Source organism: Lepus europaeus, chromosome 6 (assembly GCF_033115175.1).
Source record: "Lepus europaeus isolate LE1 chromosome 6, mLepTim1.pri, whole genome shotgun sequence".
NCBI classification, from domain to species: Eukaryota; Metazoa; Chordata; class Mammalia; order Lagomorpha; family Leporidae; genus Lepus; species Lepus europaeus.
Genome location: NC_084832.1, coordinates 13,807,633 through 13,835,174, shown reverse-complemented (window position 1 = coordinate 13,835,174; position 27,542 = coordinate 13,807,633). Strand labels below are relative to the sequence as shown.

The 27,542-nt window shown below is 45.7% G+C and overlaps 1 protein-coding gene across 7 annotated transcripts in view; it reads right to left on the bottom strand.

Annotated features, from left to right (window-relative positions):
• DOCK9 (dedicator of cytokinesis 9) overlaps window positions 1–27,542 on the bottom strand; it is a 325,663-nt gene that overhangs the window by 46,998 nt on the left and 251,123 nt on the right. For 3 of the 7 annotated variants that reach the window (XM_062193991.1, XM_062193996.1, XM_062193992.1), the window contains exons 34-38: window positions 21,569–21,702; window positions 19,332–19,446; window positions 14,426–14,492; window positions 12,494–12,541; window positions 9,841–9,977 (exon numbers count right to left, since the gene is read on the bottom strand). In XM_062193991.1, the coding sequence (XP_062049975.1) occupies window positions 9,841–9,977; window positions 12,494–12,541; window positions 14,426–14,492; window positions 19,332–19,446; window positions 21,569–21,702 (501 nt within the window). Of the gene's footprint in view, window positions 1–9,273; window positions 9,318–9,840; window positions 9,978–12,493; window positions 12,542–14,425; window positions 14,493–19,331; window positions 19,447–21,568; window positions 21,703–27,542 lie in introns of all 7 variants that reach the window. The other 4 variants (XM_062193993.1, XM_062193994.1, XM_062193997.1 and 1 more) reach the window with 2 other exon arrangements.

Sequence of the window (27,542 nt, the reverse complement as noted above, 5' to 3'; positions counted from 1 at the left end):
GAGTAAGTGATGAAATGAATGGCGGCAGCAGAAATAGGTACAGGGATGTAAAGGTGTTACAGCGCCGGTCCAGACGACGCGGGAGGAGGGTGACGTAGTGAAACACCACGCGTCTTTCTCCAAGGAGCACAAATGAACCAACACTTACTCCTCGGGGAATAAGCGTGTTCTTAATGCTCCAGAGAGGGAGACGGTTTGTATACGAATCAGGAAAATGAAGGACACAGGACCTAGGGGTTTCCGAGACCAGCACTGGGGAATAACAGAAGCTACACGCCCAATTCCTTATCCGGGTCCTTGTGCCGTAGTACAGAGTAACTGGCATGATGCCACTCTGACTTCTCTAAGTCACAGAATTGCAGAATGGCGTCAGAAGGCTACAAGAGAGATTTTTAGAGCTACAGGTGTGCTTTTCAAAATACAGTAAAACCCTGTTATATGCTTTTATCAAGCTTTGCCTTGCTTTTAAAAATGGGAGTCTGACGTTTTGTGTCGGTGAGGTCCCATTACTTTCACTGTGTCTCTCTTTGGGAGGATGTGCTAGACATTTGGCACCATGCTGGTTCTATTTTTGTTTGTTTGTTTGTTTGCTTTTTGGGTAAGAGGTTTCCCAGAGAAAGGACAGAGGGAGAGTTGGGGCATTATGTTAATTGCACTGCCTTTATGTGAGGCAAGGCATTGTTTCATTTGGAGAGGTTTGCTTGGTAAGATATGGAAGCAATGAGAGAGGAAAACAGATTGATGATTCCTGTTGTAGTGATCACAAACCGGGAAGAAGGAATAAAAGATTCAACACCTGTTATTGGACCAACCAACATTTCCACAGAAGTCAAAGGACCCTTTACTGAGCCGCCATGAACTCCAAATAGGTTTAGTGTGGGTTAAGTTTTAACAAGGAACTGGCTTTAGTGATGATTTTTAATTTCTTCCTCTGAACAGAACTGTCCCTTTCTCTTTCTAGACAACTCATTAGCTCCATGTGCCCAGGTGATCACTGCACCTGAGATGGCTCGCACAGTGAAGAATCCCCACAGAATTCACTCTCTCCTGGCTGAAAGCCTGGGACAGTTCTAGGAACAGAATCTGGCCACATGCTTTTAAAAGGATCCTATCTGAGTGCCGGGTAGAGACCTGAGCTCTCCACTTCTGATCCAGCTCCCTGCTAGTGCACCTGGGAAGGCAGCAGAAGATGGCCCAAGTACTTGGACCCCTGACACCCACACGAGAGACCTGGATGGAATTCGGGCTCCTGGTTTTAGTCGTGCCCACAGCCCTGGCTGTTGCAGCCATCTGGGGAGTGAAACAGCAGATGGAAGATGTCTCTGTGTCTGTCTCCCTCACTCTCTGTAACTCCGCCTTTCAAATAAATCTTTAATATATATATAATTATCAAAGGGTTATGCTAATTAAGTTATTCTATAATTATGCATGCAGGTATTGAAATGCCAATATGCAAAAATTCTCTAAACTACTATACCACCCAAAGCCACTATACCACCTCTCTTATCTTCATGATAAAAGCATTCATATAAAAATCTCTCTGCCTTTGTCTGTCATTTACCATTCTAAAAGAAACTATTCTTCTTGTTTCTCCTAAACTATTTCACATCAAAAATCAGCAGGATTCCTGAGCTAGTCTTTTTTTTTTTTTTTTCTTTTGACAGGCAGAGTGGACAGTGAGAGAGACAGAGAGAAAGGTCTTCCTTTTCCGTTGGTTCACCCTCCAATGGCCACTGCGGCCGGCGCACCGCGCTGATCCGAAGGCAGGAGCCAGGTGCTTCTCCTGGTCTCCCATGCTGGTGCAGGGCCCAAGCACTTGGGCCATCCTCCACTGCACTCCCAGGCCACAGCAGAGAGCTGGCCTGGAAGAGGGGCAACCGGGACAGAATCCGGCGCTCCGACCGGGACTAGAACCTGGTGTGCCGGCGCCTCAGGCAGAGGATTAGCCTATTGAGCCATGGCGCCGGCCTAGTCTTACTTTTTAAAAATCTCTAAAGATAAACGGCAGCACAGAGAGGCATCGTAAGGCTGGAGACTGCGTGTCTCAGCACTGGAACAGAGCTGAGCACACCGCAGGGCTGCAATCCCGGTCACCGGTCACAGGAAAAAGCAGCTGAGCTGGTAAACCCAAGAAGGGCATTTCAAGAGCCAAGAAAAGTCTTAAACGTAGGGTCAGTAACGTGACAGCAGGTTAAGCAGTTTGTGACCCTGAAGGAGTGTGGTGTAAACCATCCTGATGTCCGCCAGAGGGCAGTGGTGCTTTGAACCACCTCCCAGAGCCCCAGCACTGTTGAGAGCTGGGAACAGCTTCCAGGACTTCTGGAATGCAACTATTGGCTGCCAAGAGGCCTTAGGATGCACTCACTGTTCACGCTGATACAATTTTCAATCTACTGTCACACTGACAAAAAAACTTATTCCAAAGCCGGCGCCGTGGCCGGCTTCTAGTCCCGGTCGGGGCACCGATCCTGTCCCGGTTGCCCCTCTTCCAGGCCAGCTCTCTGCTGTGGCCAGGGAGTGCAGTGGAGGATAGCCCAGGTCCTTCGGCCCTGCACCCCATGGGAGACCAGGAGAAGCACCTGGCTCCTGCCATCGGAACAGCGCGGTGCGCCGGCCGCAGCGGCCATTGGAGGGTGAACCAACGGCAAAAAGGAAGACCTTTCTCTCTGTCTCCCTCTACTGTCCACTCTGCCTGTCAAAAAAAAAAAAAAAAAAAAAAAAAACAAAAAAAACAACAACAACACTTATTCCAAAACCCCCAAATCTGTTAAATACTCAGGGACCACAGATGAGATTCACTGAGTTTTCTTTCATCTGCTACGCATAAATTTAATTAACCTTATCTTGTCTAATAAGTTCAGGTTAGCCGAGTAGTTCAACTGAACACCGCTTACTACATCTGTAATGCCAGCACTACGGCACCAGAGGGGATGTGGTGAGCAGGACAGAGCCGGGTCACGGCCACACATCTTTTCAGAAGGTCAGAGGACCCGGGGTAGAAGAACAAGGGAGGTGCACATTCTCACAGGACAGCTGCCCCCCGACCACCATGAAACCGAACCTGCTGGTTGCGTTTTTGCTTCTTTCCTATGGCCCATGCTATCAATCCAAAGAAATAACAACTTTTCTGGGAAAATATAAATACTGAATGGTAAGGAACCTTCTCCCTGAGAGAACGCTCCAAATGCAGGAGACCTAGTCTCCAGATCATTAACTTCTGGTGTGCCGCTTCCCAAGAGCAAATACTTATGCAAAACGTCCAACTGATCAACTTCCACTTAGCCCAGTAATCATTTCCATCCCATTTTTATTGTTGAGGATGGGCAGGGGGCAGAGTAGAACAAGGAATACCCTAGGGCAAAAACCATGCAGTTTGCTATCCGACCCCCGGGTCACACGTGAAGGAAGCAAAGATGTTCAGAGGGCTTTGAGGACACGGCGTGTAACACTGGGGTATGGAGTCACACGGCTCTCCCCTCTCTGTGGGCACACGGGTAACACTGGGGTATGGAGTCACACAGCTCTCCCCTCTGTGGGCACACAGGTAACTCTGGGGTATGGAGTCACTCGGCTCTCCCCTCTCTGTGGGCATACGTGTGAACACTCTGGGGTATGGAGTCACACGGCTCTCCCCTCTCTGTGGGCACACGGGTAACACTGGGGTATGGAGTCACACAGCTCTCCCCTCTGTGGGCACACAGGTAACTCTGGGGTATGGAGTCACTCGGCTCTCCCCTCTCTGTGGGCATACGTGTGAACACTCTGGGGTATGGAGTCACACGGCTCTCCCCTCTCTGTGGGCACACAGGTAACTCTGAGGTATGGAGTCACACGGCTCTCCCCTCTCTGTGGGCACACGGGTAACACTCTGGGGTATGGAGTCACACAGCTCTCCCCTCTGTGGGCACACAGGTAACTCTGGGGTATGGAGTCACACGGCTCTCCCCTCGCTGTGGGCACACGGGTAACACTGGGGTATGGAGTCACATGGCTCTCCCCTCTCTGTGAGCATACGTGTGAACACTCTGGGGTATGGAGTCACACGGCTCTCCCCTCTCTGTGGGCACACGGGTAACACTCTGGGGTATGGAGTCACTCGACTCTCCCCTGTGGGCAACGGGTAACATTGGGGTATGGAGTCACACGGCTCTCCCCTGTGGGCACACGGGTAACACTCTGGGGTATAGAGTCACCGGCTCTCCCCTCCCTGTGGGCACACGGGTAACACTGGGGTATGGAGTCACACGGCTCTCCCCTGTGGGCACACGGGTAACACTGGGGTATGGAGTCACTGGCTCTCCCCTCTCTGTGGGCACACGGGTAACACTGGGGTATAGAGTCACCGGCTCTCCCCTCTCTGTGGAATGCCACAGCCTAACTTTCAGCTATGTCAGAAAATGGTACCCAGCATGAGAGATAGAGCTCTCTAACTGTGGAAACACTTGGTATATACATGTCATCTTGAAGGACATTAAAATGAATGGCTTTGGGGCCGGCACTGTGGCAGAGTGGGTAAAGCCACCACCTACAGTGCTGGCATCCCATGGGGGTGCTGGTTCAAGTCCTTGCTGCTCCACTTCTGATCCAACTCTCTATTATGGCCTGGGAAAGCAGTAGAAGATGGCCCAAGTCCTTGGGCCCCTGCACCCATGTGCGAGACCAGGAAGAAGCTCCAAGCTCCTGGCTCCTGGCTTCGGATCAGTGCAGCTCTAGCTGTTGCGGCCATTAGGGGAGTGAACCAGCGGATGGAAGACCTCTCTCTCTCTCTCTCTCTCTGCCTCTCCTTCTCTCTCTGTGTAACTTAAACAGATAAATATCAAACAGATAAATACATCTGTTTATCAAACAGATAAATAAATCTTAAAAAAAAGAATGGCTTTAAGTGGGCATTGTACCGGACATTCTTGATTCTGAGACTCCATCAATTCTAAGAACACCAACCAAAAACAGACTACTATGTTAAACATAATACTCTCCTCCCATAGGAGGTTCACACCTCCCTTAGGATATACCCCATGTGAAGAGATAGATAGGTCTGGGCCTCTTAACTTACAAGGCCTAAAGCCCAACAGATTATTATCAAGCCCCTTCTATCAGGTTCTATTTGCCTCTCAATCAGAAAACTTAATTGTAGCTTAGACAGCACCTTTCTTAGCTCCTCTAATAATGACTCTGTCCTTTGTTCTAGGCCCTGTCTAGTGCACTTGGGCCTCATTCCTTTGTTTTTTTTTTTTATTTATTTATTTTTTTATTTACTTATTTTTTTTTGACAGGCAGAGTGGACAGTGAGAGACAGAGACAGAGAGAAAGGTCTTCCTTTTGCCGTTGGTTCACCCTCCAATGGCCGCCGCGGTAGCGTGCTGCGGCCGGCGCACCGCGCTGATCCGATGGCAGGAGCCAGGTGCTTCTCCTGGTCTCCCATGGGGTGCAGGGCCCAAGGGCTTGGGCCATCCTCCACTGCACTCCCTGGCCACAGCAGAGAGCTGGCCTGGAAGAGGGGCAACCGGGACAGGACCGTTGCCCCAACCGGGACTAGAACCCGGTGTGCCGGCGCCGCTAGGCGGAGGATTAGCCTGTTGAGCCGCGGCGCCGGCGGGCCTCATTCCTTTGTAATCATAACCTCTACTCTACCACCAATGGCTCTACTCCCAACATGTGTGTACTGATGGTCCTCTTCCCCACTTAATGCTGTATAATTGTTCAAACCTGGTAAATGCCACTCTTAGGATCATTGGTTACTATCCTCACTCTTTTATGACCTTGTCTAAATATGATCAGAGTCGGCAAACTTGGAAGGCTTCCATAGCCTTGGCAACTCATGACGACAGCCTAGGATGGTTACTGGCGCCATAAACTAGAGTGTCAATTTGTTGGGTCAACAACAGGAGCCACTGTGCACTTGCTCCTCATGTGGGATCTCTGTCCTTAATGTGCTGTACATTGTGATTTAATGCTATAACTAGTACTCCAACAGTATGTTTCACTTTGTGTTTCTATGTGGGTGCAAACTGTTGAAATCTTTATACTAAATTGATCTTCTGTATATAAAGAGAATTGAAAATGAATCTTGATGCAAATGGAAGGGGAGAGGGAGCGGGAGAGGGGAGGGTTGCGGGTGGGAGGGAAGTTATGGGGGGGGGGACCCATTGTAATCCATAAGCTGTACACTGGAAATTTATATTCATTAAATAAAAGTTAAAAAAAAAAAAAAATAATACGTAAGAGAATCTCCAATCTCAGAAATGCCAGAAAATATGCAAAAATGTCCTAAAAATCAAGTAAATATATCTCAGAATCAAGAAAATGTGGGCTTATTTGCCATTTTAAATATATATATTTAAAGCAAATAAGCATATTTTACCCAATTTTAGAGATAAATTATCCATGTCTACGCATGCATTTGCTATATTTTTTCACATTATGTACAGTAAAGGAATTTAATTATCACCTGTACTCATCCTCTTACTTGTATTTCACAGATTCCAAAGAATTTCAGAGTTAAACGGGGCCTCACAAGTCATGTGGTCCAAGTCCTCGCAGGCTGCTTAAGGGACCAGGCCTTGTGCCCCGCAGGGCCTCAGACACCTCTGCTGTCACACCTCCAGCTGGGAGTGCTCACCCCAGCGTCCTGCGCGGCCTGTACACGCCACATGGGGGCAGTTCCCTTAGAAACCGCGCGCCCACACTGACCCAAAGTCAATGCTCTGTAACTTAAGCCGACGATCTTAAACTGAGGCCTACACAGAATTGTAAGGAATACAGTATTTTATACAACTTCCTATCCCTCTGCAAGCTTTTCTCCCTGTCATACCTTTGGTAAATATGAATTACAAGCAAATAAATTTAACATATTCCCAGGACAACAAATGACATCAAAGCAAATACGAAGTGTTACTTCATTCTTTGCTTTTTGGAAACTGTATTACTTAGATGCAAGCACACGTCCCCGAGTTTTCTCCTCATAATGTGGATTATGTATGTCAAATGTAAGCGATCACTCCATTTTCTCCGCCTGCTATGTTGTATTTAACATACATGATTGTAGCTATCCCTCTCGGTTCTGCTGTTTCACACAAGTCTCCTCTACAGTTGCACAGTTACTGACAGCTATGCCAAACAGGCCAGTGTTTAAAGGTGCCCATGATTTACTTCAGGGAAAACTGAGCAATGACCCGAACAACTCTGCCCTTCAAATGTGTTTTTCGGCGCTCAGACTGCTCAGTTACGGTAGGATTTACCGTGTTCTTGCTGTCCTATCACAATAAAGAACGGAGACTTAACCTGTCCCTGCTGGATTTTACAAGTACCACCTGCACGGTGTTTGTTCCCAAGCCCTACCACTGAAGAGTGCTGGGGACAGCCCTGGGTGTGTGTGGGGGGGGGTGCACTGCAGGGGGCAAACAAGGGACTAGGTTTTGGTATGAACCTCTGCTGCCCCCTGCTGGCCACACACGGGACTGGCAAGGCCTTTGCTAGGCTGAGAAGTGGCAAACGTGTATGTACAGACTTTCCCCCCTATTTTTATTCTTTTCAGAGATGAATTCATTTTAGACTCTTGGATATCCCTGGAATGACTGTCATATATTTGATCAATGTCATATTGGTTGGCCCAATAGAAGGTATTGTATTCATTGTTAAACACAACTTTCAGGAGAGATATATGTGGTCACACAGCTCCCATAAAATATCAAGGTACCAGTGTAAACTAACATGTCTATATTTATATACACGTTCACACATGTTTACAGTCTACACTCCCTTCAATCTGTGTGTGTGTGTGTGTGTGTTTGTCTGAGTTTACAAACTGGAAGCTCAAAGAGTTGGCCAGGGGAATGGCTGAAGCCACCCCCACACACAATCAGAATCAGAGATGGAAATGAAGGTGGAGTGCTAAGAGCTGATGCAATGACTTCAGAGACATCAGAGCCCACTTGGGATGAGCAGGTGTTGCGGGAAGACCGGCAAAGGCTGAGAGAACCAGCAACACAGTCCGCTGGCAAGGCAGACGCGTGGCTGAGGACAGCGTGCCACTGAGAACTGCGAGAGGGAGGCGGGGAGGACGGGGCTCTCTGTGGGTAGCAGGAAGAGAACACAGGGATCCACCGTGCTAGCAACAAGGCTCTGGCAGCAGTCTGCAGCCCGCTGTCCTCCTTGGCTCAGGCCACCGCCTCCAACTCCATCTGTAGTGGGAGGAGCTGTGCATATGGGAGTGTGCTAAGATGATTTCTCCATGTGTCCTTTTCTTTTCTGTGTTTCCTACATGATTATCTTTGAAGGCGGGGCTGCGGTCTGCTTATGCTTCAAAGGTTAAGCATTTTTTTCCACTGACAATGAGTTCGATAAATTCTCTGGGCAAAGCCAGTCTAGCAGCTCCGGCATATCACTGGGGACAGAATTTCTTTTGCTAAACAGGAAATGAAAACTAAAAATAACAAAACCCTCTTTGTGTTTGTTTGAATTTCTCGTCTGCAGAGCTAGAAAAAGCTCCAACAGAAAAGACATGGAATAAACCAAGTACTGGAGCCTTCAATATGTTACAAAAATGTACATTCTGTAGCTAAGTTTAGACGTAAGAACCAGCATTTTAAGGTTACCAATTGAGTGTGTGGCATACTGACATCATATTGGTTTAAATGAAGCCTAGAATCTTATAAAGAAAGGCTATCCCCATGACATTTAACCTCGTTGGACTGGGAGAACGGGAAGCTGCTGTGTTTTGATTCCACAGCCATCATCCTTTGAACCACAATCGGTAAGAGACAGTGGAAATGCTGTCTTTACTCTTAGCCAGTATCGAGGAGGAGGTGTGGAAATCACAGTGAATGGGGTTCCTACGATTAGCAATGATGGAAGATAGTAATAACTATGCATTAGCGACAGTTCCTAGGACGAGAACGAACAATTGTCTGGATACAACATTAGCCACGCCATGCTGGGAGAGGAGCTGGAACCACTACCAGATGAACGCCACCAGAAACGGGACTGTCATAAACGATCGTGGACTTTGTCACGTGCTGCACAGTTGCCATCTACCAGGTTTTCTTCTTGGAGAAACCCTTGGCTAGATGAAACAATTAAGTTTCTAGAAACAGCACACGTCACCACGTCCCCTCTGGTGACTGATAAGAGTCAATTGAAAATGCGCTCCCCTGTTTTGGCAGCACTTCTGCTGTGGAGTTAGAAAGCCCCAGGGTTAGGAAGGCGAGATGAACAGAGGTCTCGGGCTGCAAGTGAGCGGCCTCGTAAGCGGACTCCGCCCTGATTGAATCTTACCATTGTCTACAGAAATTCCAAGCACGTTTGATATCTTTCTCACACTGAAAACACAGAAAAAGTCACTTCGTTACTGGACGTTTCCCCACAGCCTCACAAGTCGATGCACAGGCTGGACGCTTTCGCAGCCGTGCTAACACGTTCAGAGCGGGAATGTCAGAATGTGGACACTCGGTCAATTACACGCACTGGATCAGGAGGGCGCGAGGAATCGGATCGAGACATTCTCAGGAATTGCTGCTACGGGCTACGGGCCACAGATCCCAGCGCTGCCTTTAAAAGACGGGAGCACGTCTGGCTGTGGACCCGGCTCAGGTGTGCGGGGGATGGGGCAGGGGTTCAGCACTTCCAGACTGGATGCTGCAGTTGACCATGTTCCACGTTGTGGCATTCCCACGTGCTAAGGACTCTCCTCCAAGGAGAGGGACTGTGCCATGAGCTCTCCATCCTACGTTTCTGAGCTGGAAGAAAAACTGCGTTGGTGACGTGGTCCGGTGTGGCCAGGGCGCACCCCTCTGAGATGGCACAGAGATGCTGGCTGTTACGATGGTATGTCATGGGACTTACTGTGGTTAAAAGTGAGAGAGTTATCCAGGCTGCCCAGCTGCTGCAATCTGGCATGCATCATTCCTGTTCTGTTACGGGAAACAGGCAATGTCTGAGACTTTCGATCATGAACTATGGGTCCCAACCCCTCCTGGTTCCTGCAACATGAGTGAAATGGGATAGAAGCAAAAGTTAGATGTGTTACACCGCAGCGAGACGGCGAGCGTTAGTGAAGCCAGGACATGGCGCCAAGTAGACAGGCCACGTACTGACTAAGCCCAGCAGGGCAGCCAGAGACACACACGGGCAGCAGCTCGTGCAGTGTTCACAGCAAAGCACCTGATGATGAAGAAGCAAAAATCACGCCAAAGCAGAAAACTGTTCACAGAAGGAAGTTACTCTGGAGACGCCACTTTTAAAAAGGTGCGCGTCACTTCAAGGTGGTGCTAAAGGTTAGTGTTCTGACAACTGTCACAACGTCACAAACCACTTTGAATTACACGTTACAGAAGAGCAAAAAAAAAAAATATTTTTTCTAATCAAAAATACATAGGAAGAAACACAGAACAAACATGCAGTGGGAGGGATTACATGAGGCAGTTTTTAACACCTTTATTCTTACCCAAGCAGGAAGGAGAAGAGCCACACACTTTGTTAAACTTGTCAGCAGTCAAGTAGAGAAAATAGAAAAGTGATCTGGGTTAGCAATCAAACAGCTAACTTCCTACTGTGTACCATCACCAGAGCAGATGGGAAATGAGACCAGTGCTGGAGTGACACCTGTCCCCCGTCCCGGAGCCAACGGTCCCCCTCGTTGTGTTATTGTGTGTAGGGGTACAGGGGCATGCATGGACTATCATCGACAGCATGCTGCTGGGTGATTTCAAAGTGACAATGAGAAGGCACAGTGTTCAAACAACCGGACCACCGTGGAATGGCAAACACTGACGACATTCACATTTATAGTTCAGGATCTTTGTCACATGCAGCAAGAGACTGTGGCAATTTTTGAATAAAGCAGGGCACATCTTTTCACAGTGCAAGGAACAAAGTAACAACATCTTCACGCGAATCCTCCTCTGCCCGTCTATTTTTAAGGCAGTCCACAGTTTTATATGCAAATATATACAGGGTGCTTATGAACTTGGAAGATTTCCTTAAAAAAATTTTTTTTTTAAATTTATATCCCTTGTCGGGGGGTAGGGAGAATAAGCTAATCACTCCACAAAACCCATTTTAAAATATTTTGTCAGGAAAGAAATCTTCGGCTTCCCACATTCACCATTTTCAGCTCAGAGAGATCTTCTGCTTGGCACCAACTCCCCAAGTACCATCCCATGATGCAGGTGGCAGCTACTGCACAAAGGCACGCAGCTCTCGAAGCCTTTCCTGTCCCAAACACACTGCCGGCCCATCTCCAGGGAACAAATCAAAGTGTGAGTGTGAGACTTGCACATAAAGACACCTTGTATACAGTTGCATTTGGTACTGAAGAACTCAAATGCAAATTACTGTTGTGATGAAAAACAAAACCGTTAAGATTAGAGAACTTTAAGTGCTCCTACATCTCAATTAAAAATGGAAAATATTAATAGGAGGAAAGCACAAAGCAGTCTAACTTAGCTTCTTTTTAAAAGAAAACATTTTTTATTTCTTAACATAAAATATAATTCTGAAAATCCCTGAAAAACTCCCAGAACAATGTTAAAATACAAAGCATATCTTCATCCTCAAACAGAAAGTATTAATTTCTGTCATTTCTATGAAACAATCACAGACAAGAGAAACAAACCTAAATGACAAGTCAGTTCGAAAGCTTTTCTTAAAATTAAGTTTACTTATAATTAAATTGTTAAATACAACAATAGAAAAATTTGATTTAGAGCAAGACCCCATGAATACAGCTAACACAAAATGGCATACAACGCAGGAAGAAAAAAAAAAACCCAAATATAGACGTACTAAATGGCATACAGGTGGGAGGAAGACAGTGAGAAAGGCAAGATGTGCTGTGAGAAAGTACCCCCCAAAGGAGGAGTGTCTAGCTCTCCTCCAACACAAGAATATGCCTAGGACGGAGAGGGAGTGGGGTTGCTCAGCAAGGCTTCTGATCAGATAAGAATGCAGGGTGCTTACAGATTAGTTAGAGTAAGGGGAGAAAAAGGGCCGTTTTAGACAACGTCTGTGGAAGCTCACACACATTTGGGATGGACTAGCAACATTCTTTCATCAAGAAAGGAGGGAGGTAGTTAGAAGAGAGGTTAGGATCTTTGCAGGGGGAGTGGGAAGGGTAAAAATGCCCTGTGAAAGTGAAATAGGAAGAGAAACCATTGAGGAAGGAGAAGACAAGAAGAGGAACTGGAAAAGAGTGGGGAGGACACAGCACAGGGTGCCAGGGAGAATCTGGAAGGAAGTACAGAGGTGTAGCAACAGGCCACCAAAGGAAATCCTTCCAAGAGACAGGCATGCTACAAGACAAGACAGAAGGAATGTGGAACGCAGACGAAAGATGGACCCAGATTCTGTGCGGCAGCCCGAGGGCCTGCCAACTGTCCTCATAGCTGCTCATGTGAACCTCAAGTGCCAATCATCACAGACGACCCTTCCCATGCATTCAAGTCCAAGTAACACAGAAAGTTACACAACATCTCAAAACTGGAACACCCCACGGTACCTGGCTATGTATCGTTTCCCCATGTACTGGAACTGGTGCAAGCAGACTCTGGAGATAAGATGGAACATTATTAGGAAAACCTAAAGATACAACTATCTTCAACACACTGAAAACAAACACGCCTAGCACTAGTGCTTTACTACTGGTTTCCTGGGATTCTCTTGGAGGTCTCTCTAGACCCAGAGATCATTAACCCGCCACATGTCATGGCAGTGGGGAACACGGAACAAAGGCCCAGGACCAGCAGGGCTGTGACTGACTCAGGGTTAGAGGATTTATTTCTAGGTTGTCTTCGTTAGAAATTAGGGTTGAGACCAAACACACAGTTCCAAATTGTTTTTTCAACCTCACTGAAATCTATATAGATTCTTTATTGTGATTCACCTGTATGGCCTGATTTTCTTCAGACAAGTATGGAGCATTATTTTAATGTATCCGCAACACTGACTTTAAACAAAAGATCAGAGCTGGAGCTTTGGCATGGGGGTTAAGCCTCCACCTGCAATGCTGACATCCCATATGGGTGCTAGTTTGTGTCCCAGTTGCTCCTCTTCTTTTTTTTTTGACAGGCAGAGTGGATAGTGAGAGAGAGAGAGAGACAGAGAGAAAGGTCTTCCTTTTTGCCGTTGGTTCACCCTCCAATGGCCGCTGCAGCCGGCGCATCATGCTGATCTGAAGCCAGGAGCCAGGTGCTTCTCCTGGTCTCCCATGTGGGTGCAGGGCCCAAGCACTTGGGCCATCCTCCACTGCCTTCCCGGGCCATAGCAGAGAGCTGGCCTGGAAGAGGGGCAACTGGGATAGAATCCGGTGCCCCAACCGGGACTAGAACCCGGTGTGCTGGCGCCACAAGGCGGAGGATTAGCCTGTTAAGCCACGGCGCCAGCCTCCAGTTGCTCCTCTTCTAATCCAGCTTCCTACTTAAGGCCTAGGAGAGCAGTGGAGGATGGTCCAAGTGCCTAGGCCCCTGCAACCACGCTGGAGAGCTGAAGGTGGCTCCTGGATCCTGGCTTCAACTGGCCTAGCTCCTGGCATTGCAGCCATTTGAGAAGTGAACCAGTGGATGGAAGACCTCACTCTGTCTCTCCCTCTCTGACTCTGCCTCTCAAATAAATAAATATTTTTTAAAAAATTATGTGTTTCCTAACAGATGGTTAAGATAACGGGTAGTGAACTCCTTCGGTACTGAATCTCAGTTTAGCACAAGGCAACCACCCCTTCCTTTAACTCAGCAGAGGGGCTCATCACAACGCTCTGAACCAAGTCTGTGAACTACGCCTCCTGCTGGAGGCTCACGGCCACAGGCTCTCCCTTGTCATTCCAAAGTGCAGGAAGCTTTGAAAACAGTTTCTGCAAATCCACCAGGCACCAAAAACATGGCCTTAGCAGACAGACACAAAGCTACTTACGACTTACCCAGTTATCATGAACAACCATAGTACTGCAGAAAAAAACTGTAAGCTGCAGAATAATGTCTTTGTGAGATACTGCCTGAGATGCTGCAGGGATGTTATGGGACGTACTCTATTATGGACACTTTTCAAAAGTTTAAAAAATTCTGAAGTGTGAAAATTATCTGGTTCAAACTGGTTTGCATAAGGGATGTGGACTCACGTCTTTTAAATAGCTTAAGTTAAGGACAACTTGGAAAAGTAGTATCCACTCAGTTCAGCCAGTAAGTTTTGTGTTAGTAAAACAGCTTCTACACCTAACAGCTGCTTCTCGTCCACAGCCACCACGTATCTGCAGGGTTTAAGGCTGGGCATTGTTCTCTGGGTCTTGAGCTCCCCAGATATGCTCTAGGGTCTGGTCAGGAGAAAGAACGTAAGGAGCAGGATAGATGCGACACACACTCCATTCCTGGCTCAACTCCACATCTCTTAGTCATAGAGGAAAAAAAATCAAGAGCCAACAAGCAAAGATGAAACTACTCACTCAGATATTGTGAAAAAATCCATAAGTTCAGATGTTGAAGCCTTGTTCCAATACGTAAACAGAGCATCTGGGGAATAAACATTTATCTGGTCAGAATCACAATACATACTATGTGCATCAGGGAGGTCACTTACGAGAGTGGGAAGAGACCTCAGAGTATAAACATCCAACCCTTCGCCTGCTCCCTCTCAGAGCTGATCAAATGACAAGCTATAGTGGATAATACACACAACCGGCTTATTCCATTAAAAAAAAAAAAAAAGAAAGCTCTATTTGAACACTTGAACTTTAATTGGATCACACATCACCTGGTGCTATATTAGGTTATACAGTGTAGTGATTATTGAACTTCTGCATAATATGTTCTTAAATAGATTAGAACATTTCAAGGAATTCAAGTGGGCATTATAATCTAAATTTTTGTTCTCCTGTTTCCACTACAGAATCCACACCCCTCCATCCAAGCAGGGCGTTAGTCAAGAATTTCTGTGTACAATACACATTGTTTTACCCTTTGAATTTTAACTAAACCAGCTGGAGTCTACCCTAGACCTTCCCAAGCTCATAATATTGAGTTAACCACTTTCCTATGATAGACACTTACTGATTTTCTCCCTAACCCTTTGCTATAATCATTTTGCTTCAATAAACATCCTATTACATGGCTCTCTGCACCCATGTCCGACTCTCTAGGACAGATTCTTAGACGTGAAGTAGCATATTAAATGGTATGTGCATTCAGATCTCTGTGTATGGTTTTTTAACCATTTAGTGTTCAAGCAAAGAGTGCTATCATTTTGATAGTTACATATTCTCATTCAAATTCTTTTTTTTTAAAAGATTTATTTACTTATTTATTTGAAAGGCAGAAACACAGAGAGGCAGAGGCAGAGGCAGAGAGAGAGAGAGGTCTTCCATCTGCTGGTTCATTCCCCAGATGGCTGCAACAGCCAGAGCTGCGCTGATCTAAAGCCAGGAGCCAGGAGCTTCTTCCAGGTCTTCCACGTGGGTGAAGGGGCCCAAGGACTTGTGCCATCCTTTACTGGTTTCCCAGGCCATTAGTAGGGAGCTAGATTGGAAATGGCGCAGCTGGGACTTGAACCAGCACCCTATGGGATGCTGGCCCTATAGGCAGTGGCTTTACCCCACTACGCCACAGGGCTAGCCTCTCAAATTCATCTTAAGATGTTTATTTTATCTATTTGAAAGAATAACAGGGTAAGGAGAAGAGAAATAGTGAGAGAGAGAGAGAGAGAGATTGAGAGATCTTCTATCCTCTGGTTCACTCCCCAATTGTCTGCAATAGCTGTGGCTGGGCCAGGCCAAAGCCAGAAGCCCAGACCTCAATCTGGGTCTCCTGTGTGGGTGGCAGAGGCTCAAGCACTTGAGGCATCACCTGCTGTCTCACAGGACACATCAGCAAGAAGCTGGGTCAGATGTGGAGTAGGGGCTGGCGCTATGGTGTAGAAAGGTAAGCCACAACTGCCTGCAGTACCAGCATCGCACGTGGGCACACGTTCAAGTCCCGGCTGCTCCATTTCCAATCCAGCTCCCTGCTAGTGAGCCTGGGAGAGCAGCGGAACGTGGGCCCCTGCCACCCATGTGGGAGAGCTGGGAGACACTCCTGTCTCTTGGACCAGTCCGGCTGTTGTGGCCATTTGGGGAATGAACTAGCAGATGGAAGATCTCTCTCTCTGTCTCCTTCTCTCTGTTTCTCTTTTAAAGAAATAAAGAAATAAACAAATCTTAAAACAAAACAAACAAAAAGAAGTGGAGGAGCTGGGATTTGAACCGGCACTCCAGTATGGGATGCAGGTGTTCCCAGCGGTGGCTTGTAACCGGCTGTGCCGCAATGCCCACTCTGCCTTCTCCCACTGTCCGCTGGGACTGGGAGGTGAGTGAGGGGATTCCTCTCAGGGAGCGGCCAGTGAGTCTTCTGGAGATGAGCTGTGAGGGCGACTGCAGCGGTGCCGACAGCCGGGGAAGATGCGCAAGCACAGCGTTTCACTCTGCACCTGTCTAGCAGAGTGGCTGGCAGGGAAGACACGGGCTACACAGCAAGACGGTTATGCGTAGGGCACGGTGCTGGGTACGCCTAGGATTCCACGTATACTGTGTCTTTGCAGCCCCACCGTAATCTCTGGCAGAAGAGAGTGCCCATTCATGGAGGAGCTAATGCAGGTTTGGAGAGGTTTGGTAATTCTACCTTTTACCTGCCTAAAGAATCAAGGCTGAAAGAGAAATTAAATCAAGTGCACCTGATTCTAAAGGTCACCTCTGGCCTGTCCAACCAGGCTAGGGAGCTTCCATCTTCGGAAGGCTTTGAGTTCAGAATCCAGGGGTCAGCCTGCTAAGGTGACCACAGGAGCCAAGCAAAGGCTGGGGAGCCTCCTGCGTATCAGTCTACAGGCATCCTGACCACCGCTGGCACACGGTAGACAGGTCAGCCAGCATCGCACTACTCACATGGCTGTTCCTTGCTCAGGTCTGGGCTACTGGTGAGGAGCCTGGGCAGCTAAGCTCTGGGAAGAAGCAGGAGGCACAAGAAGGCAGAGTGTGGGGCCCTGTAAGCAGAAGCTGTTCACCCAATGTGGAATCAACGACAGAAAGAGCAGCCACTGAGCTAGACAACTGACTTTGGTTGCCATTCTGGTGAACTATCTCTGGGGGCAGTTATTCCTCTAGCCCCCACCATACACAAAAATCAATTCTAGGTAGACTTTCAGATTTAAATGTGAAGGTTTAAACACAACTTTCAAACAAATATAGGAGAATATATTCACGACTCAGGTAGGAGAAGACAGACAGATACACATACACACATACTCTAATCATAAAGGAAAAAAATAGACAACTTGAAGGCAATTAGGGACAAAAAATGTTCAAAAATTATTTTCAAGAACCATCTTTTATTTTTTTTTAAATATTTTATTTATTTGAGAGGTAGAGTTAGACAGTGAGAGGGAGAGACAGAGAGAGGTCTTCCTTCCATTGGTTCACTCCCCTAATGGCCACAACGGCTGGAGCCGCACCAATCCAAAGCCAGGAGCCAGGTGCTTCTTCTTGCTTTCCCACGTGGGTGCAGGGGCCCAAGGACTTGAGCCATCCTCCACTGCTTTCCCAGGCCACAGCAGAGAGCTATATTGGAAGAGGAGCAGCCGGGACTAGAATTGGCGCCCATGTGGGATGGCGGTGCCACAGGCGGAGGATTAACCTACTGCGCCACGGCACGGCCCCAAGAGCCAGCTGTCTTTTAAAAATAGGTGTATGACTTTCCAAGGGGCTGACTTTAAAGAACTTCCACTTGAATACAAAAGTTCTGGTATATTTTTCTTTAAAACACAGTTATGCTCTAATTATATATTATATTCAATATTCTTAATTTAGAATCTTTTAAAGAAAACTTTAAACCAAGGGAAAGCAGGATTATCATACTGGCTAAAATTGACTAGCACAAAGTAAAGCTTGGAATTTTTGACATAGATGGGAAGAATTTCCACTTTACAACCCAATTTGTATTTAGTCACCACTTAAATCTTGCTTATTTGTTCTTCGACAGAAGAATAAAGTTACCTGGTCCTTAAATAGTTTAAGGACAGGCAGGTTGTTGCTACCAACTGGGAGATCAAGTCAGGCCGCCAAAGCTGCTGATGTGGAAGCTCCATCGGACAGAAACATGACTTTGGGGCAGAAATACCTCCCACAGGGTGTTTAATTCCCACACCTACTCCCACCAGGCACAGGCAGCAGAAGAGGCTTCCAGGTTCTGAAAAAATGGCATTTTGTTTTCAAAAGAGCTCATTTTCACCCAATGACCTTATCGAAGCTCAGAGTACGCCTTCTAATTTGTTGGAGGGAAATGTGACCAGGTTTTTCACTGAGATAAGAACTGTACCATCGTACCACCACACGTTTTCATGGACTGCTTCTACCACACGCCTGGAACTGAAACCGTCCCGTCACACATCTTTATGTGGTATAGATGAAGCATTACTAGTTCTGCTCATTCATATTTAAAAAAGAGATTTTCAGGCCCCTAATCAGAAACATAATCTACTGTAATGTCATGCCTCCATCTCTCTTCCAGTTATAGTCAGGAATATCAGACACATAAACGAAAGGAATGCATCAGATCCCCTCTAAATGACAGAAATGCTTATGTCTCCTGACAAAACATTTTCTGATTCAAGAGACTAATAAGTGGGAGGCAGTGATAACTCAATTTGTCACTAAATTTGTTAGACAAATAAAATTCTAAGAACAAATCAAAAGCTTGTTCATCTATCTTCCTCTGTCTCCTTCAGTTAGGATGGTAGGTCTAAGTTTAACATGAATTTTAAAAACAGGCCTAGGGACTGGCACCGTGGTGTAGTGGGTAAAGCCACCACCTGCAGTGCCGGCACCCCATATGGGTGCCGGTTCGAGACCCAGCTGCTCCACTTCTGATCCAGCTCTCTGCTATGACCTGGGAAAGCAGAAGATTCCCCTATTCCTTTGGGCCCTGCTCACGTGGGAGACCTAGAGGAAGCTCCTGGCTTCAGGCTTCAGATCAGCTCATCTCCAGCTGCTGTGGCCATTTGGGGAGTGAATCAGTGGATGCAAGACCTCTCTCTCTCTCTGTCTCTCTCTCTCTTTCTCCCTCTCTGCCTCTCTGTAACTCTCACTTTCAAATAAATAAATAAATCTTAAAAATAAAAAACCAAACAGGCCTATTCATATTTCAGAACTCATTTTCTAGAAAAGAAAATTAACAAAACTGGTTTTTTACATTAAGGCTTCTGTTTCTATTACACTTAGTCAATTAACTTGCATTTCAAACAAGAAAGAAAATGCTTTTAAATCTGTGTTCTTTCAACTGACAGCAATTTAAAAACAAAGAAGGCAAACAAAATCCCATTTCACCTACCATCAGACATGCTTTTTAAGATGTACAGGAAGCACATCAGCAGGCTCTTAATCTCAGACTGGTCAAGTTTGTCACAGCGAACCACAGAGTTTCCCAAAGTGTTACTCTGTTGATGCTAAAAAGGAAACACAGGTGATGTTTTCTGTTGCAGATTACAGGGAAGAAAATATCATCTCACTGTCTTCCTTGGAAGTGAAAATTCTTAGAACTGGGACGAGTCATACACATTGGAAGATACAAGCAAACCTGCCAACTACGAAACCACAGGCGAACCTTCACCTGAGTGGAAAACACACACACGCTGCTCCCCAGCGGCTCTGGCTTGTCTCCTTTGCACACACTCCTGAGGGGCGAGCCAGAAGGCACAACCTTGCACAATCAACAACCCGTTTTGGTTACGCAAGGTCAGACCTTCTGGAATGCCAAGTGAAACCTCATGCCAGAAAGCACGTGTGCGGGGGGACCGGAGACAGAAACGATGGCTGAGATTCACACAACCAACCGCCTCCTCAGGGAAGCCGCGGTGCTGGCGCAATGGAGCCCGCGTTCCCGCTCAGAACCAACGCCACAGCCTGCAGCTGCGGCACTGTGGTCAGGGGACGCCGTGGGGCTCTTCATGGGCACTGGCAGGGGCCCAGCAGGGACAAGTAGGGACACCTCAGCACAGCATGGCCACAGGCTCTGAGCTGATGAGGTGACACCAGCATCAGCTCAGCTCAACACCGCAAACGTCAGGAAGCTCAGGGCAGAGGGGGAAGGCAGTTTTGCCACTAGGCAACAGGTTCCCATAAAAAAGAAACAGAACAAGAAATCTGTTTCACGATTACCGAAGCAGGAGTTTAAAAACCGCAAGTTACATTTTCAATGAAAAGCAGAAACATTTTTTTTCTCCCTCTGGCCAAATACCAAAGAAAAAGATCAGGGAAAAAAGATGTTTCACTCAAGATACTGGGGGCCAATTGGAAAAAAAAATATATATGTATATATATATACACACACATACATACACACACATTTTATACATATATACATATGTATGAATATACATATAAATCTGTGGAAAATGGAATTAAAAGATAAGTTTATTGTGGTCCCCAAAACACTTGGAAATCTGTATACAGTTGTTTCATAAATCACATTTTCTATGAATGCTGAAGAGCCTTCATATGTAAGAAGCAGGCTGAATTAATAAGAAAAATGAATTTTTTATTTAAGAAAAAAACGTGTGTGCGATTAGTGGCAAAACTGGCCGGGCTGCCTCGTCCGGCCGCCTAAGTGCAGCCACCAGGAGAACTCAGTACTTCTCGCGGTGGGAGGGAGGGCGCCGCGTGCCATGTTTCCTCGGGCAGAGGTGGCGTCGTGAGCAGGGAGAAGTCCACAGTGGCGCGGTGTTTCCTGGCTGACTGGCAGCTCTCTCCCTCCTCTGGAGCACTGCGTACCACGCAGGCGGAGTGCCTTCTGAGCGGCTTTTCCCTCTACGCACGGAGGCATGGTGGGGTCAAGGGGAAAAGGTCAACGTGCCATGACACGCACTTGCCTGGACAGAGGTAATCACGCCAATGCCAGGCACACAATGCATGACAAGATAACACACCTGATGCCGAGAAACGATGCTTTCCAGATGATGTCTGAGACCCTGGAACAGATCCCTAAACAGGTCACCACTGGCCTAAAACTGGAAATGACTTGGGAACACAGCACCCAAGGCGATACTGGTCTACCGGGTTCCAGGCTTAAATGCAAGGCTTATCCTTTCCCACAAAGTCACAAGCAGTCTGGGCCTTTAGTGAGTTCAAGAAAAAAGGTCAGTGTTGAAGAGGATGTGTTACGGGTAGGCACAGTGTGAGCACAGCGACTCTGAATCCGGCCGTGTCTCAGAATCACCTGTGAGACGAGGGGACTTTCTTTTGGAGCTAATGTTGGAACTGATACCCAGGTCACGGTCAGCTGTGTCATAAATACTGTTCTCTTGCAAAAAGGCTACAGGGATTCTAAACAGCACCACGCTGTTCAAGTGCTCCATCACAAAGTCTGCAATCCTGGAAACACGAGTCAGGGAATTTCAGGAAATGGGCCCCAGCCTTAGATGAAGCTCTGACCATCTGCTCCAGGCTAACTGAGTTGTTTAAAACAATCAAAACATCAGGTCACATGTACTAGATATAACATGAAGCATGTTTACTTCAGGCTAAATCCATTAGCCATAAGAGACACTTAGTCACGTGAAAAGGAATTACCTTCTCCAGGGAATTGCTCTTCTCACTGTTCCTCTCTGGAAGGCTGTTACCCGAATCCGTGCTTATAAGAGACCCTCTTGAGTCAGCATTTCTCACGCTGTTGATGTTTGGAGTCGAAGCTGTATATGGAGAAGCTAAACGGAAATTAAACCAAAACCAAAGTTTTGTTAAAACATAGCAAAATGAAGGTGACTACTACACTTCATGGGAAATTGCTTTTACGGCACTTAGATTTTCTGTTTGGAAGTTGGATCAAGTGTTGAACGAAACAGTAACTTTAGGGGTGGGCATTTGGTACAGTGGGTATGGAGTGGCTTGGGACACCCCCATCACATATTTGAGCCCCTGAGTTTGAGCTCCACCTCTGCTTCTGACTCGCTAATGTGTAACCTGGGGGGCAGCAGGTGACGGCTCAAGTACGTGGGTCCCTGCCACTTTTGAGAAGTCCCAGGTGGAGTTCTGGGTTCCTGGTAGTGGCTTGGTCCAGCTCTGGCTGTTGTGGACATTTTGGAAAGTAAACCAGCTAATCTCTCTCTCTCAAATAAAATGAAAACATCTAAAATATTCAGATGTAATGATCTATTCACTTATTAGAAAGCACCTTTGATTACCAAATTGAAAGGGAAACATTCTGTTTCAGAATGGGATAAAAAGAAGACCAAAAAATTAAAAGATAAATCCATCCACAGCTATCAAATAAAAAAAAATTAGACTATACAACAAACCAGTGGTATTCAAACTGTACGCTAAGGTGTCCTGGCAAGCTCTGATGGGTAGCATAGTCACACTATGAAGGAAAGCACAACGATACTGTGCTAAACACGGGCCACAAACTGCAGCTTCAGCGTTAGAGCATCCTGAATTCCTTCTGACAATGTCCTGTCTTTGTGGATCTGGGTATATGGTGATTGCTATAATAAAAAGATGCAATCAGTAGGGCACAGGAAATGAGGTCAGTGGCACACAATCTGATTCCACAGTTTGAGACACTGTGAGAGTCTACTGGGCAAATTAGTAATAAGTCTGGTTACTAAAAATGAATTAAATCTTTTCTTTAAATTTATGAGCATTATTTTTTTCAAATGCATACTAAGCTGATATTATAATACATAAGTATTTATGTTATTTTGTGTTAAAAATCTAAAACACACGGGGCTAGCACTGTGGTGTAGTGGGTAAAGCTGCCACTTGCACTGCCGGCATCCTATATGGGCACCAGTTCAAGTCCCAGCTGCTCCACTTCCAATCTAGCTCTCTGCTATGGCCTGAGAAAGCAGTGGAGATGGCCCACGTTCTTGGGCCCCTGCACCTGTGTTGGAGACCTGGAAGAAGCTCCTGGCTCCTGGATTTGGATCAGTGCAGCTCTGGCTGTTACAGCCATCTGGGGAATGAACCAGCGGATGGAAGACCTCTCTCTCTCTTTCTGCCACTCAAATAAATAAATTATTTATTTCAAATAAATAAATAAATATTTTTTAAAAATCTAAAAAACAGAACTGGTAGTTTAGATGTAAAGATACCATGAAGAACTTAATGTGACAACAGGGATGTTGTGAATGCAGAATACTTAGGAATCTCTGCTATACAGAGTTCTAAACAAAGGAAATCTAACTTGGAAATTACATTTGTGATGTCCACGGTGGGGAAAAAATGGTACTGAAAAGCAGAATCAGCCTCCACCTCGTTACTATGGAAGTTGTTGAAGTAATAGATTGGCCTCCTGCTTAGATAAGATCTAACAAAATCATATAATTAATGACTCTCTGGACTCGCACACTGTGCTGAACCAAAGGCACGCCTCCAGCAGGAAGACCTGGTTCTGCAGACGGCACAAGGAGACTTTTGGCCCCATGCTCGGCTGCTGTGAGCACATCCTCCCAGCCCCAAGCTGAAGACGCTCTTGTGACCAGCACCTCCTAACCGGCAGGCCACTTTCAGATTTCAGTAAGCAAATTAGTGGCCATGCACTTGAGACGTTTCTAAGTTAAAAAGTAAAGAAACAAATGAATATGGTTAGCCCCTGTGCTGATCAAAAGTGTTTTTGTAAGTCCTTCAGTTGTTACGTTAAAGTTACTTTAAATTTGATGACTAATGGCATAAATTCATCATTTCTCAGGCAATGTCTAGATAATTTTTAACCTTAGAAGGGAGATCTGAAGCATCAAGGTCATAAACTCTTCCCCCTACCAAATTCTTAGGTCTATCCACCACTATCCTTGAAACTCATTCAGCATATTAAGACCAGAAAAACAAGAGCTGTGAATTTCAAACTACACATGAAGGCTGGAATGTGTAGAGCACCAGGTCTTACTGTCAGCCACGGGCTCCCTCCCTTTAGGAATAATCATCACAGGGAACAGGTCAAAACCCTCGAAAACATTCGGGGCATTTTTATACATTCAAAGAGAAAAGAAACACATTACAGCCAAGTTATAATTCTCCTACTGTAACTGCACTTCAGGCTGACTGTACAACTCAGAACACAGGAGGAGGGGGAGAGCGGCAAGATGGCGGAATAGGAAGGGAGCACATTGATAGTTCAGCAAGACACACAGGTTAATAAAAGTGGAGATACTGCAGGGTCAAGGAAGAGTAGGGGAAGAAACAGCAGCGGAAACTCTTCCGGAACTAGTGATTCACAGTGGACCTGCGTGGAGAGCGTGGGAGCCCAAGTTCGGGACACCAGCGGCAGACTCAACACACCAGCACTGGAACGCGAGGTGAGCCGAACCAAAATAGCCCAAGACACCAGCGGGCAAGCAGAAAGAGGAGGCTAGAGGGAACGAGGCTTGAAACTCCGTGGGGAAAAATTCACCAGGCTAACTAGAAGAGAGAGAGGAAAAAAAAAAAGTGACCGATACGGACACGAGTTTCTCTCTCTCCGCTCACCCCTCAAAGGCGAGCAAGACAAAGAGCAGGCGCCATCTTGGACATACGTCATAAGCAGGGCGACCTCAGGTCTGCACCAGCCCTGAGCCTAGCAGAAAAACCTGACTCTGTGGGGAGGGGTGAAATAACAGGAGATTAGGATCTAACTTGGCAATCCAGTGGGAGACTGCAGGAGAATTGGAGCCCACACCGAGGGCAGCAGAGATTCCCTGTGTGGTCCTTGGGAAAGAGCTTCTGATCTCTGGCTCCTGTGGGTATATCATTTGCCTGCTAACTACCTCCAATTACGTTCAGCTGTGCGGAATTACTTCCCTTTTGAATCAAAAAAAAAAAAAAAAAAAAGAGAGAGATTTACCACACCTAACCTGGGAGTGTCATCTTTGACACACCCTCAACCCTGAGGAACCAAACACAGCTCTCAGTCCACACTTATCTCAAACCTCTAAGGCTCCACCGAAAGCAGACAGTCCACTTAATATAGAGCCATAGTGTAACAAGAAAAAACACCACAGTGAAGAAACCAAATATCTCCAACATGCCATACAACAAACGCAAAAACCGAGGTAACAAGAACAAGGAAGACACTATGACTCCCCCAAATGAAAAAGACACCCCAATTCAAGATTATGAAGATGATGAGATAGAAGAAATGCAAGAAACGGATCTAAAAAAATTGATAAGAACATTAAGAAGTTCTCAAAAACAAATTCTTGAACTACAGAAATCCTTAATGGACAAGATAGAAAATCTCTCTCGTGAAAATGAATTATTAAGGAGGAATCAAAATGAAATGAAACAACTAGTAGAACATGAAACTATGATAGTGACAAAAAACCACAATGAAATGAAGAACTCAATAGATCAAATGACAAACACATTAGAGAGCCTTAAAAACAGAATGGGCGAAGCAGAAGAGAGAATATCAGACTTAGAAGACAGAGAACAGGAAAGGAAACAGGCAAACCAAAGAAAAGAAGAAGAAATTAGAAATCTAAAAAATATTGTCGGGAATCTACAGGATACTATTAAAAAACCTAATATTCGGGTTCTAGGAGTTCCTGAAGGCATGGAGAGGGAGAAAGGATTAGAAGGCATTTTCAGTGAGATACTAGCAGAAAATTTCCCAGGTTTGGAGAAGGACAGAGGCATCTTAGTACAGGAACCTTATAGAACCCCTAATAAACATGACCAAAAGAGATCCTCACCACGACACATTATGTAATCAAACTCACCACAGTGAAACATAAAGAAAAGATCCTAAAAGGTGCAAGAGAGAAACGTCAGATTACTCTCAGAGGATCTCCAATTAGACTCACAGCAGACTTCTCATCAGAAACCCTACAAGCTAGAAGGGAATGGCGAGATATAGCACAGGTACTAAGAGAGAAAAACTGCCAGCCCAGAATATTATATCCTGCAAAGCTCTCATTTGTGAATGAAGGTGAAATTAAGACTTTTCATAGCAAACAGAAACTGAAAGAATTTGTTGCCACTCATCCTGCCCTGCAAAAGATGCTTAAAGATGTGTTACACACAGAAACACAGAAACATGGTCACCAATATGAAAGAAGGTAAAGGAAGGAAACCTCACAGCAAAAGATCACAGGAAGCTCAATTTCTCTTTGACATAGAATTAAACTCTGATGCTCTGTTAAAGCAATGTGTTAAAGTAATCTAAAAACAAAAAGCAATTCAAATCAATTGGCAATCTACAAAGAGAGTTAAAGATTTTGAAAGCTATTATTAAAATTGCTATATTGGTCTATTATGCTATGCTATATGTGTGTACATATTGTATGTCCACATAGGAAATTTTATTAAGAGTTTTATTTTAAATGGCTTATAGATAAGATTGTCCATAAATTTAAGCTGCTAAAATCAATCAAAGATACATTTTAATTTGTGTGACCTGAATCTGTGTATCATATGTTTTAAACTTGTTGGTAGAAAGAAACTAAAAACGTTTTAGATGGTTGTGCTTAAGTTTACGGGTTAAACAAACTACACCATGTTAGATATTTAAGAGGTGTTTTCAAATACATGATTCTTAAAATTTATAGAAGGCATTGGACCTTCTGGTAAATGTTTTCTTAAGTTGTTATCTAATGGTTGAAACGGTTTGCTAAGTATTCATGTAATATTGCTATTGTCAGCAAGCGATCTAGGACTTGCTCCCTCATTTCTCTATTCTAAGCCCAACTTGTTCTTTCATTTCTCTATTCTCTTCAAGGTAGGAAACTAATTCTATTATGAAGGAATCTGTAGGACGTACAATTTAATCTTTAGACCTTATAAAAGAGATGGCTAACATTTTTCTGTAATAGCATAGCCAAAATAAGAACTTAAATAATAATCTCATAGCTAGATTCACTTCGCCATCAGCGAAGTATACAGTAAGTAGAAAAAACCTCCCTTTCAGACCAAAGGGAAAGAAAGTTTTCAAGTGAGAATATAATTTTCCTCATGGGCATTGTCTACCTTAGAAAAACTACTACAGAACATGCCTGTGACTATAGACTTGTAGTTCAGGCCACCGAAGATTAGAGATGGGACATGGGCACTCCCTTGACTTGCATCCTCTGGTCTGCTTTAACACAAACCAGGAGGAAAAGAAAGCTAGGCATCAGAAGCAATGGGTGGCAGGCCTATTAATGGCTGATCTGTACAGTGATCTGCCCTCAAGGAGACCCAACAGGCCAGTCCACTGCAGTGGCTTTCAATGTGGTAAGCCTGGGCTTCAGCAGAAGTCAACTTGTGAAGAGCCCTGGCAGCTCTGCCAAGAGTTGGATCACTGGAAATGGACCTGCCCTGGAGTCGAAGGATGCCCAGGTCAGAGCCACAGATCTTATTGGCTCTAAGCTGAAAAGCCCTTCACTCAGCCCAACTTCCAAAGTGACCACTGCAGCTGAGGGTATGGTCAAGTAGGGTCAGCAACATTGCAGGCAGAACTGTAAATTTCTTGTTAGAGATGCCACCTGCCTTTACCTGGCCAGCTCTCCTCCTAGCCCAGCCAAGTAGTGAAAGTCAACAGAGTGCCTTCCCCTAGGAGGTTCACACCTCCCTTAGGATATACCCCATGTGAAGA